The sequence below is a fragment of the Manduca sexta genome, unplaced genomic scaffold (assembly GCF_014839805.1).
Source record: "Manduca sexta isolate Smith_Timp_Sample1 unplaced genomic scaffold, JHU_Msex_v1.0 HiC_scaffold_1401, whole genome shotgun sequence".
NCBI lineage: Eukaryota > Metazoa > Arthropoda > Insecta > Lepidoptera > Sphingidae > Manduca > Manduca sexta.
This window is the reverse complement of record NW_023592262.1, coordinates 2,226-15,243: the sequence shown is the minus strand read 5'-3', so window position 1 is coordinate 15,243 and position 13,018 is coordinate 2,226. Positions and strand designations below refer to the sequence as shown.

The window sequence follows — 13,018 nt, the reverse complement described above, 5'->3', positions numbered from 1 at the left end:
GTGCTCCAACGCACACTGCTTTGATGTTAGGAACACACCTACATTGCTTAGACAACAGTGAACTTTATACAATAGCAATAAAGCTCAAATTGACTCTACGTATTAGTTAGAAAACGTTTGTATGGGAAATAGAAAAATGCTGTTTTGAGGATTTTCCCGGCAATTATTCGAATTTTTCTCACCTTTTAAACCTTCCCTAGACCTCCACGAATAATTCAAGACCGAGATAAGATAAATCCGTTCAGCCGTTCTCGAGTTTTAGCGAGACTAACGAACAGCAATTCATTTTTATATATATAGATTAGCTAATGTTAGATGTTACCACGGCCATCGAATTTTTCTAACTCACATGTGAGAAGATGAGTGGAATAAGTGATCATGTTTGCCTATTAGTAATTGCTATTATAGGCAATGATGAACCATCAGGTGAATAGTGAAATTCTATTAGTGTGCCCACCTTAATATATAATAAAATATTCCGTAAATAATACATGATCATGTTTGTCTATAAGTAATTGCTATTATAAGGTAAGGATGACCTATGTGGATGGTGAAATTCTATCAGTGTGCCCACCTTAATCTATACTTATAATAAATCTGTAGAGAGGTCAATTCTGTACATGAAATATATTTCAAAAATAACTATCAGGGGGTGATTAGGGATCGATACTGATGCCAAAAATGCAATTAGTAAAATTTTTGTCTGTCTGTCTGTCTGTCTTTCTGTCTGTCTGTCTGTCTGTCTGTCTGTCTGTCTGTCTGTCTGTCTGTCTGTATAACCGTTATAGAAACAAAAACTACTCGACGGATTTTAACGAAACTTGGTACAATTATTTTTCATACTCCTGTGCTGGTTATAGTATACTTTTCATCACGCTACAATTAATAGGAGCAGAGCAGTGAAGGGAAATGTTGGGAAAACGGGAGAAGTTAAAGGTTAAATTAATGGTTAAAGCTACATAGAAATCATGTATGACGGAAATGTTCTCCTTAAAATTATGTAAAAATATCCCACGACAGCATATGTCTATCTTTTATGGTTGACTCACAATGACACGTGTAACTCCCGATAGCTTAGCAGTTCGAAGCTTTCTCATTATATTTGTTTACTAATCTTAGGAACTATCGGTCCAAACTGAAAAATTCTTTTTGCGTTGGATAGCCCTTTATTTGTGGATTGCTATAGGCTTTATATCATCACGCTATACCCAATAGGAGCGGAGCAGCAATGGCTAATCTCTGGAACTACCGGTCAAAACTGAAAAATTCTTTTTGCGTTGGATAGCCCTTTGTTCGTGGAGTGCTCTAAGTTATATATCATCACGCTATGACCAATAGGAGCGGAGCAGTAATGGCTAATCTTAGGAACTACCAGTTTGAACTGAAAAATTCGTTTTGTGTTGGATAGCCCTTTATTTGTGGGGTGCTATAGGCTGTATATCATCACGCTATGACCAATAGGAGCGGAGCAGTAATGAAACATGTTACAAATACAGGGACAATTTATTAGTTTTGAGAGCTTCCGTTGCGTGCGCTGCGTAAACGGTTAAAGTTATGCAACAATGATGTATGACGGGATTATTCCTCTTAAAAGTTCTAAAAAATATATTATAAAACAAAGTCCCCGCTGCATCCGTTTGCCTGAACGTCTTAAACTAAAAAAATACCCAACGTATTAAGATAAAATTTGGTATGGAGACAGTTTGAAACCCTGGGAAGAACATAGGCTCCCGGGAAACTACTACTTTTATAATGGAAAACTTTAGCCTGAAAAACTTTATAACGCGGGCGGAGCCGCGAGCAAAAGCTAGTATATAATAAAATAATCCCTAAATAATACATGATCATGTATGCCTATAAGTAATTACTATTATAGGCAATGATGAACCATCAGGTGAATAGTGAAATTCTATTAGTCTGCCCACCTTAATATGTAATAAAATAATCCCTAAATAATACATTTCATCATCCCTTTACCAAGCCACAACGTCCAATAATGATAAATACCGGTAAATAGAAATTTACTGACGCGATGAAACTCGCAAAGCCCAGATTGTATGTGTAATATTGTCCTATTGAAAGTGCAAGCCGCAAATAAGAAACGGATCTGTTGCGAGAGAAAATTGGATTTTCCTTCAGTTCACAGTGTAGGTATAAAAATTGAAACTGGCTTCGTATTGATACAAAGTAATCGCTTTATGGATTTAATTGATACACTGTTTTATTATAGATTTTAATCGAATAGGTAGATGCTAACTTGTGCTAATTAATCATGATGTAGAAATAACAATGAACATGTGAAACAAAAAAGGGATGATTATGGTTCTAAATTCTTAGATTATTTTTAATGTCAATTTTAAAATACGTAATATTAAACGGAAATACTTCTTAAATTATGCGTATAGAATATATAAATTCAACAATGCATCATTTTTATTACTAAGAGCACAGTTCGGCAGCGTACAGAGCTTCGAAATTCAAAGTTGTAATAGTTACCATCAATCAGATTCGCATTTAGCTCGTCCGTTCATGGAAGTGTATTAACTAAAATAATATCTAAAATCGCATTCATAAAATGGTATTTTATTTGGTTTATAATTCAGGTCCACATATAAAGCCTCCAAGGCTGTCATGCAAAACAGAGCTAACTAGATTGCGACACGAATAATGGATTTTTTTAAATTGCTTTTTTTGGCCAGTTAGTCTAAACGACATATTTATCGCGCCGGGTCAGGTCGTGGGTTGTACAAAAATACTCTATGAATATAGTATTGTTTTGCGAGATGAGTATTTAAATAATATCCGGCCTGTTTTATATACTGCCTATTGCCGAGTCTCTGGGCCTTCTTAGCTGAGAGGGTCTTAGGCCGTAATCCACCACGCTGGTCTAGTGCGGGTAGACAGATACCTCGCGATGTTTTCCTTCATCTAATAGCTATTTATTTTTATTCATTTACAGTCAGCTTCTTCATATAGAAACTGTCACATTTACTGTTACCGTTTTTCTAAAATATGACGTTTTGTATTGGTATTTTTTATGGCTTTTACTTTAGCGACGTTTGTATTGTGGCAACTCATATCGCTTTTACTTAAGTAACGTTTGTGTTATGGCAACTTTAATTTTACTTTACCTGTTACTTAAACTTTTATAATTCATTAAAAACTGCTTGAACGATTTAATATTAAGTATCGTATTGCCTTAGGTTTGTTCGTGAGTTAATTAATAATGCTTTAGGGATATAATATTTTATTCTAAGAGCTAGCTATTTATTTAAAGAACATGTATTATTTCGTTAGTAACATTTTCATAGATAATGCTTTGAAGCTTTTTGTTATAGTATGTTATCTTGTATATAGAAATGGAATAAAAAAGATGTAAATACGGTTATTAGTTTCTTTGTGTTTGTTATTTATTTGGATAATATTAGTCTGTTCATAGAGATAGAAATACTAATAACTTGTCCTTGTACTGAAGCTACAAAAACCGATACCTTATACAAATAAATAGACACAATGGATATAACGTAATAGATTCAATAAATACTCATTTTTTTAATAGTTTAAGACTATAGCTAACTTGTAGTTAGTTTTAAATTGTAGTGTAAACCATGTTATATCTAATGATTTCTTATGTTAAGCGAATGTGAGACATTGAAATAAAATTATTTTTACGGATTTCAATGCGGTTTTTTATTTTGTAATAAACCAAAGTGTAAAAAGTCTTCGAAGTTTCGGAAGAAAAGTATAATTTAAAAATGGCTATCAAATCCTTAAAAATGTTTTATTTAAACCACTTTATAATGAGATTACATTTTTTACAAGAACATAAAATAGTCATTTTACGGTCGATGCACTCAGGATTTGTCTTTTTTTTAAATTGCACAATTTATAACCGCCGTGGCGGTTGACAATAAGGAGAGCGTGAGTAGAATTAATACATAACAATTATACACGGTGCAGTTAACTGTACCTAGTCATACAATACATAATATCTGTACTAGAATATAAAGCTAAATAGTTTGTTTATTTGAACGCACTAATCTCAGGAACTACTTAACTGATTAACATTTTTTTTACTAACAGGAAGCCACATTACTCCGCCCACGTGAAAAAAAATTTCACCTGAGCGGAACTGCAGGAAAAAGCTAGTCAAAGGCATATTACAGATATTCAAATATTCATAGCTTTTGTGGCAAAGGTGCCGTGAGTTCAATTTGCCGCATCAAATCAAATATCGCAATAGATTTTATGGACCTAACACTCTATCATTGTTCCTATAACTTCTCAGTAAAAAACTATTTAATTATTGGTTAAGGATTGTCTACAGTCAGACATAAAAGTAACGGAGAGAATACATTACTGGTAATATTTGAAAGGATAGAAAATTCCCTAAACATTATCAGCAATGTAACACATGCTAACATAAACTAAGGCGATAACAATGAACAGTAAATTGAACATACAATAAATTCGGTAACACGTGGTCTTGTGTGGATAATTTAGTTATAAGTTTGGAATAAATAGAAACGCCGACTGCTATGAAACATAGTTTAGTCCCTAATTTTAACTTAAATGCGAATTTATTTTCTGTCGCAAATGTGGATTTTGCTGTTTTAGGTTATGTTAGCGTGTAATTCGTCCTTTATTTTTATATATCTAGAAAATGTTTTTTGTACTATTTAAGCTTTCATTAAATTATTAGGTTATGCCTATTATGTTATAGTGGGACAAATTACTAAACTCAAATTGATAGTATATAAGTAGGTATTAATATACGAAACTGCTTTACTAAAATTGATACTATTTTAATTATCAATAGTATACAGGGTCATTTTGACATTGCGCTACTAAATGAAATCACATACTCGTCTTCACCTTTGCAGACATTGTGCCAAAAATCATCCATTAATAACGAATATTTTCACGAAAAATCCTGGTTTTAGTTTTCAGATTTTTTTATTATTTTGTAGTTTAATGCGAATATGGCGTGTGCGTGGGTGTATTTCTGACTGAAAGTATGATGTTGCTGCTGCAACAAATTGTCTTTGAGTAGTAGTAGTGGCTTTAGAGCGCGTAAAATTAAAATCATTTTTTATTGATATTTATTTTGTTCGAAATTTAAACGATTTTATTTTACATCTAAGGATTAAGTAACTTTTGTAAAGTGTTATTTCCAAGTAAACAAGTATGTGGTTTCATTTAGTAACTCGATGTCAAAATGACCTTGTATTGAGGGCAGTACATGTTACATTATCTTTCGGAACTAAGTTCTTACGTGGACAAGGCCGTGAGCAATATAGGTTTAACCAGACCAGAATAAAAAACCTGCTTTTATGTGTTTTAAAGTCATCGTTTTCAGTACAAATTAGTTCCATATTTTACCACAACATGGCGAGGTTTTTATTTTCCTGATCAAGCTATAATAATTTTACTGATACTGTTTTATAAACTTTTTTTATTCGACGAAGTGACCTCACTACCCCTGATGGTAAGTGGGGGTCCAATAGAATGTCGACAGACTAAAGATTACCCCTTGGCAGTCGTTATGTCGGCCTGATGGGCCCGGATATACACAGGATGATTCCAGAACGCGCTACACTTACGTGGGCCATTATGGCGGGTTTTAACACCCTATATACGGTGGTCGCTATAGGGGCGGATATAATACATCCTACCACCAACAGCAGCTTACCAAATTAAACCCTAATCACCACACAATACATCGGGATTACAACACAATCACCTAATTGGTTACAATGTTTTAAACATAACTGGTAAACCTGCGCTGCGTTTCGATAAACATAATCAAATAATTAATATGCGGTACATTAATCCTTTGTTCATTAATTCGTCACAAGTGATGACTTGACGTGCAAATGCCCGTATTGATATTTAGTATAACACAGATATTATTTATAAAGGTGCGTTTACGCTTGCGTAAGCATCAAGTACGATAAAATATAATAATAATATCAGCTTTATTATATACTGTCCCACTGTTGGGCACGGGCCACCTCTACTAATGAGAGGGATTAGGTTTTAGTCCACCACGCTAGCCTAGCGCGGATTGGTAGACTTCACACCCCTTCGAAATTCCTATAGAGAACTTCTCAGGTAAGCAGATTTCCTCACGATGCTTTCCTTCACCGTTAAAGCAAGCGATAATTTAGAAAGAATGCACACATAATTTTAGAAAAGTCAGTGGTGTGTGCCCTTTGTTTTCGAACCTGCGGACATTCGTCTCAGCAGTCCGTTTCACAACCAACTAGGCTATCGCCACTATCAAGTACAAGCCGAGCACGAATTCGTGTAGTGTGGACTGTCTTCGAGCCTCGAACAAGAGTACCGAGCATTAGGCTGTGTTCGGTTCGTGCTCGACTGTGCTTCGTCAATTGTCGGCTTTTTGACAAAGACAAAGGCATACGCAATGCACTCACAGTGCGCTCGTGCACGTATTTAATGACGATCGCTGCGCTCGAGCCGATTATCATGTAAATGTGGTCAGAAGAAATTTGTTTGCAAGTAGTCTATTAGTGACGAACGCTTCGCACGCGCCGATTATCATGGAAATGTGGTCTTAAGAAATTAGTTTTTATCTATATTTTGTTGACTGAATCTGTCCATATGTAAATTTGTATATCCTTTCTATTTCTTAGCATTTTAGCTTTATTACTGATTTCGACTATAATATTCATTGCAGCAGCCGCAATCATCAGAATCGTCCATGTTTGCTACGAGCCGCGAGCAAACTACAGAGAGCTAAGTTGGAGAACAGAGATCTTTGAGATTCAAGGTCCGAATCTCGGATCGGGAGAAGTGATTTTTGTACTTAGTATCATCCCGGAGACTAAAATTTGTGCCCGATATGGCGATAGGATCACCCCCTATCACATCATGGGACGGAACACATGCCATAAAATGGGTGCCCTGGTAGCACCTCTGCCAACCCATTTGGAGATAAAGGCGTTATGTTTATTTAGGTATCTTCTCCTTACTATACAGTATACTTATACATGTTAATATGGAGTTTGATAAAAAACAATTGTGTCACTCACACCATTTATATCAAATCACTAATTTCAAAGAAATCATCGAAGCAACCGTAATCTTAATGTAAACATTACCTTATACTCACAAAAACATGGAAATGTGCAATATATTTTGACCTCTACTATCTATGTGTTAATATTATCACATTCAGTGTAATTATACTTCCTTGGCTTATGAATCAGACTTATTTACAAAACTTAATTACTGCGTTAATAAAGAAGATACTGCGATATTGTGATTCGCGGAGCGTTTCTGTTACAGCCGACCGCTGATATAAAAAAAGTGGATCGACTGATACAAGTTATATAGAATTTGTTTTAAAGGTAAACAAACATTTTAATATTTATTTTACTTGAATTAAAAAAAAGTTAAATCTTTGGGGAATTTGGCTGATAACGATGATAAACAAGAGTTTTAAATTGTCTTTATTGGATTTATCTTTATTCATAATCGCATTTGTAGAATTTCCTACCAGTTTTGATAGAGTGGTGCAAGCCCATTCGATTCGGGTGCATTGCTAAATACTGCCTCTTTTAAGCTGACTAAAATGTTATTCTACTAGTACCAACATTTTGATGTTTTGACTCTTCTAATTTATTAATAGAGTCAGGACCTGTTTCATAAATTTGAGTAAATTCTACTCGTCACATAAATGTATTAGCCAATCAAATACAAAATTCACACTATAATTACTTTAATAGTAACACTGGCCCTTAATGTTCTATCAATAAAGGTCACACTTTTATATTTTTTTTGTAGAAAAACAGGCCCTCAGCTTTATATAAATAGCTAGTGGGTAACTTTAAAGCTACTCAATTAACTCATAACACTAACGACATCGCACATTGCCGATCGCGCTAGATCGTGCAAATGTTTTTAATTAATTTGTTTTTATTCTACCCGCCCATTCTTTCAATAAGATCTTGGCATAAATGTATTAGTGCTTATCACAATAATAAACGAAAATATATTACCATGCCGCACATAAGGTGCTGAGGTAATTATATAGTAGACAATATAATTACCTCAGCACCTTATGTGTTGGTACAAAGCGAGTTACTTCACGCTCTGTGTTTGTTTAGATTAAGTCCGAGGTAGATGACGGTGCTAATTATTTTAGTATATAGCACCTTCAGAACTAAAGTGACTTAACTCAAAAGTGATATGTTTCCAGATTAGAACTAAAGTGACTTAGCTCAAAAGTGATATGTTTCCAGATTTTGTTAAAAAAAGGATCTTCCAAAGCATGATCTATTTTTATTTATTTATTTAATAACGTGGTTGCAAATTAATCTAATCCACATTACAAAAAAAAACTACCAAAGTTAAAGTAACATATTGCAGAAATATGATGATATTTTTTTTATATATTTCATAATTTTGGAGTAAATAGGTGCTAAATATACAGTAAATGCGTCGATTTACAAGGCGAAGCATATATATTTTTAAAACACGTCTACGGAAGAGGAAAATGATAGGAGGTGTACTAGAAACAAATTACGTCAGGAGATTTAGTCAAAATCACACGCATAAATATAGATTTAGTATGTATATTGGATAAGTTAAGGATATTGTAGTAAGTGATGAATAAATACGTAATATTTTTAACAGTATCCGAAACAGATGTTATATAATATAAAATGTAGATCGAAAACTGTAAATCTAACCTAAACAACATAACTACGACGCCACTAAAATAATAAATTCTTAAGAAATCAATAAAAATAGAATAAGAAACCCAACCACGTTCTAAATATTCCAGACTATATGAAACAAAAGTAAAATTCAGTACAGCAAAATTACACCGAAGTAAGCGCCAACTAAAGGACACACTGCGAATGTACGTAGAGAAATTCAGAATTCAGAGGTAAATACGACAATACGTGAAATTAACTGCGTATAATTTCAACAGAATGTCTCTTTGTGAGGCGCAGGTACATTCAAAAATGTTAAATGTTCGCGAACAAACTACTTCCTTCCTTTATAGCCAAGTCGGAGCTTTAATACACCATGCTTATGTACCTTTGAATATTCGACGCCCTCGCTATGTGACGAATTTCGAGATAACAGATGTTCCAGTTAAGAATATTAATGTTTTAATGTGTATTCTAAAATGTAGGAAGTTGCATTTTATTTTTAATGTCAGGATTGGGATTTTTGATATAAATTAATGATGAGAAGAGAAAGCCACTTGCTCGATGGAATGAGGCGCTACCACCACAAATAATCGTAATACAAGGCTGGGACTAAATCAAAATAGACATAGATGTATCTTATAACTAATTCGGAATTATGTCATCATCATCATCATCATCATCTCAGCCACAGGAAGTCCACTGCTGAACATAGGCCTCCTCCAAGGATCTCCACGTCGACCTGTTGGAAGCGGCCTGCATCCAGCGACTTCCTGCGACCTTAGCCAGGTCATCCGTCCACCTTGTAGGCGGGCGTCCGACCTTTCGTTTGCCTGTACGTGGGCTCCACTCTAGAACCTTTCGACCCCAACGGTCATCGGTTCTTCGAGCTATGTGTCCGGCCCACTGCCACTTCAACTTGCTAATCCTATGGGCTATGTCGGTAACCTTTGTTCTCCTACGGATCTCCTCATTTCTGATTCGATCTCGTAGGGAAATACCGAGCATAGCCCTCTCCATAGCTCGTTGAGTGACCTTGAGCCTCCTAATGAGGCCTACAGTGAGAGGCCACGTCTCGGTGCCGTATGTTATCACTGGTAACACACAACTATCGAAGACTTTCGATTTAAGGCACTGAGGTATTTTGGACGAGAAGACGTTGCGAAGTTTCCCGAACGCTGCCCAACCGAGTTGGATTCGACGATTGACCTCTCTCTCGAAGTTGGACCTGCCTAGCCGGACCACTTGTCCTAAATAGACATATTCGTCTACAACTTCGAGAGTCGAGCCCCCAACTTCGATGGGGGTGGGCACAACATGGACATTCGACATGATCTTCGTTTTGTCCATGTTCATTTTAAGAACCACCTGTTGGGAGACTCGATTAAGGTCTTCGAGCATAGTGCTAAGGTCTTCCAGCGATTCTGCCAAGACTACAATATCGTCGGCAAATCGAAGGTGAGTGATATACTCGCCGTTGATGTTGATGCCGAATCCTTTCCACTGAAAGAGTTTGAAGGCGTGTTCCAGCGCGGCAGTGAACAGTTTCGGAGATATAACATCTCCCTGTCTCACGCCTCTCTGTAGTGGAATAGCCTTCGTACTCTGATCTTGTACTCGGACCGACATGGTGGCGTTATTGTATATACACCTCAACACTTCGGAATTATGTAAGATGACGGAATACTTGAAGGCCCTTAAATTAAAATTTTCATAAAATCGTTTCTTCAAAAATATAAAGACAAACCTTTGATTAAATTGCAATACATCACTGCAAATTATACAATTTAGTAGCAAAATAACAACCGAAAATCATAGTTTGTTTATGCACTGCAACAAAAAATACCAAAAGCATCAATAGTGGCCCTTGTTAAGAACCTGGCTTTCTTCGTTTAAACTTGTAAATAATTATATTGAGAACTTACACTTAAACTCTTCTCTGTTGCTGTAAACGGGTTGCCTAAAACCAATTTATAATCCTTGTCGAAGTACATTTCTGGTAGCTGTACACGTTCTATTTCCTTGTTCTCCTCGCATCTTAGCCGGTCCATACATTTCACACCATCATCTGTCTCTAGTGTGTACATAAGTATTTTAACTGAATCGTAATTAACGAACACTAATATCTGACTCCATTTGTTTTCTAATTCTATGTTTTTATCTATCTCGATTTTCCTGCTTTTTATAACTGATTCTATTGCATTTCCACTTATAGCGGCTCTTGTAAAAGATGGCCCGACTGATAGTACACACAAATTGATAACTGTGTTATTTTTCTCATCGAGAATTGAGAATATGCATGATTGTGATACTTCGTTTAGTCTGAATATTGCGTTTATTATGTACGGTGGTTGTATAGTCTTGTCGCTAATTGAGAGCTTTTCTATAGGTATTGTAATAACATTATCACCAAGGCTCATAGCTGGAAAACCATCTAGACCATCTATCGGTGAAACATTAGGTGGTAAACTGCTTATATCGAGAAGTTTATGTTCATCTGAAACAAAATAAATACACGTTAGTTTTGATACCAAAATATCATTATGGACTGCCAAGTCTTAGGTTCAAACCCAGTTCAGTTTACATTTGGATTTTTTAATTCAATTAACCATGAACCGCATAGGAGGGTTTGACGTCAAGCAGCGGCCGATTGTAAAAACACTTGAACACTATTACAGCGTACATGCATATTATATGCGACGTGTTTTGTGAAAAAGGGCCATTACTGGACATTAGGACACCAACTTCTTACCAACCAGGGTGACGAAGGCAGTGTCACAGTATGATTAATAATGTAAATGTCTATACATATTCTAAAACAAAGTCCTTTTTTGTATCTGCTTGTATGTTATCGATTTTCTCGAAATCTATTTAATGGATTTTTATGAAATTTGGTATGGAGATAGTTTAAGACCCTGGAAAGGTTATAGGTTAGTTTTTATCCCGGGAAAATATGTAGAGGGACTTTTATTTCACAAACCTCCTTCACGTGGGCGAAGCCGCGAGCAAAAACCAGTTACTAATAACAACAAGATTAAGCATATAGCTTGCGACTGTCTTGTTATAATAAAGTTACATAAAAAGATTATAATTATAAATACGAAGGAAATTTAAACGAGTCACAAAGACACACCTTTGTATTAATTTAGCTGTTTTAGGCAATCAAGATACAAAGGTAATGGCTAGAGTCACGGTAGGGTTTTAGCGAAAAAATATTTCCAAGAATGTTATCTTCAGAAACGTTTTTAACCTTGACCTGGCTAGAATATGTTAAATGTGAATAGACTGGATTTTCAGGTAACCTAATTGCTCGATTGCCCGCCTAGGGCATAAAAAGGGCTCTTAAATATTATTAATGTAGTTCAACTAGGTTTTGTAACTCCGCCCGCGTCGAGGGGATTTTTTGGAAATAAACCGCTGAATAACCTATGTTCTTCCCAGGGTCTCAAACAATCTCCATAACAAATTCCATAGAAATCGGTTCAGTGGTTCAGTATAGGAAGCGTAACGGACCAAGCTTTCGCATTTATAAGTATTGATTAGAATAATTCTAAGTCTTTTAACATAATCATTTTATTTACCTCCTATGCCTAGAAGATCCGCTAAGCCGGCTGTTGTTATCATAGAGGAACAGGCCAAAACACATCTGCGAACAAAAAAAAAATAATTATAAGCAAAGGAAATGTTTTAAAATAAACACTTTTTTTAGTATAAAGTTTATAAACCGTAATAAATTGTAATCACTATTGTTTTCCATAACTAAATAAGATATACAAAAACTGTTCACAATATATTTTCTTTTCATATTTAAGTAAGTATATTAAATCAATAATGATTGTTGTCGAATTAAATATTATAAATTTGACAATTTTAAAATATTTTATTTATTTCAGAAGTTTGCATATCACTACACAAAAATCAAATTTAAACGGAAGACTAAACAAACTCCTTCCATTAGGAATTTTTCCATAGAGATTACCGTAACTTCCTTAAATACCGGCAATCCATTAGTAATTCTGGTATTGTTAGAAGCACTTGCTATCAAGTGAAGTGTTTACTCGTTTACCTCTGATAAAAAAATATAAACAATATAAACAATATATAAAATATAAACAATATATATTCAAGCACATAACCTACAAAAAAGGCTACAGACCCAATGGGCAAACCCCATCGATCAAGTCAGACTTTGAATTCGCGAGCATTCGCAGTGTTAACCTTTTACTACGAACGGTTGACACTTACCCAGAGCTCCTTGATCCCCTAAGGAATGAAAAATGGGGGATGAAACTTTTGAAATTGGAATAGTTTGCGGTTGTGGAAGCGATTGCTTG

General features: G+C 35.1%; 1 protein-coding gene across 1 annotated transcript; it reads right to left on the bottom strand.

The window, feature by feature from the left end:
• Nucleotides 1-10,561: 10,561 nt before the first annotated feature.
• LOC119191365 lies at nucleotides 10,562-12,328 on the bottom strand (the record flags this gene model as incomplete). Its single annotated transcript, XM_037445269.1, is given in 2 exon segments — nucleotides 10,562-11,181; nucleotides 12,266-12,328. Coding segments are annotated over 2 exon segments (648 nt in total). The 3' UTR covers nucleotides 10,562-10,576.
• Between the last annotated feature and the right edge of the window lie 690 nt (nucleotides 12,329-13,018).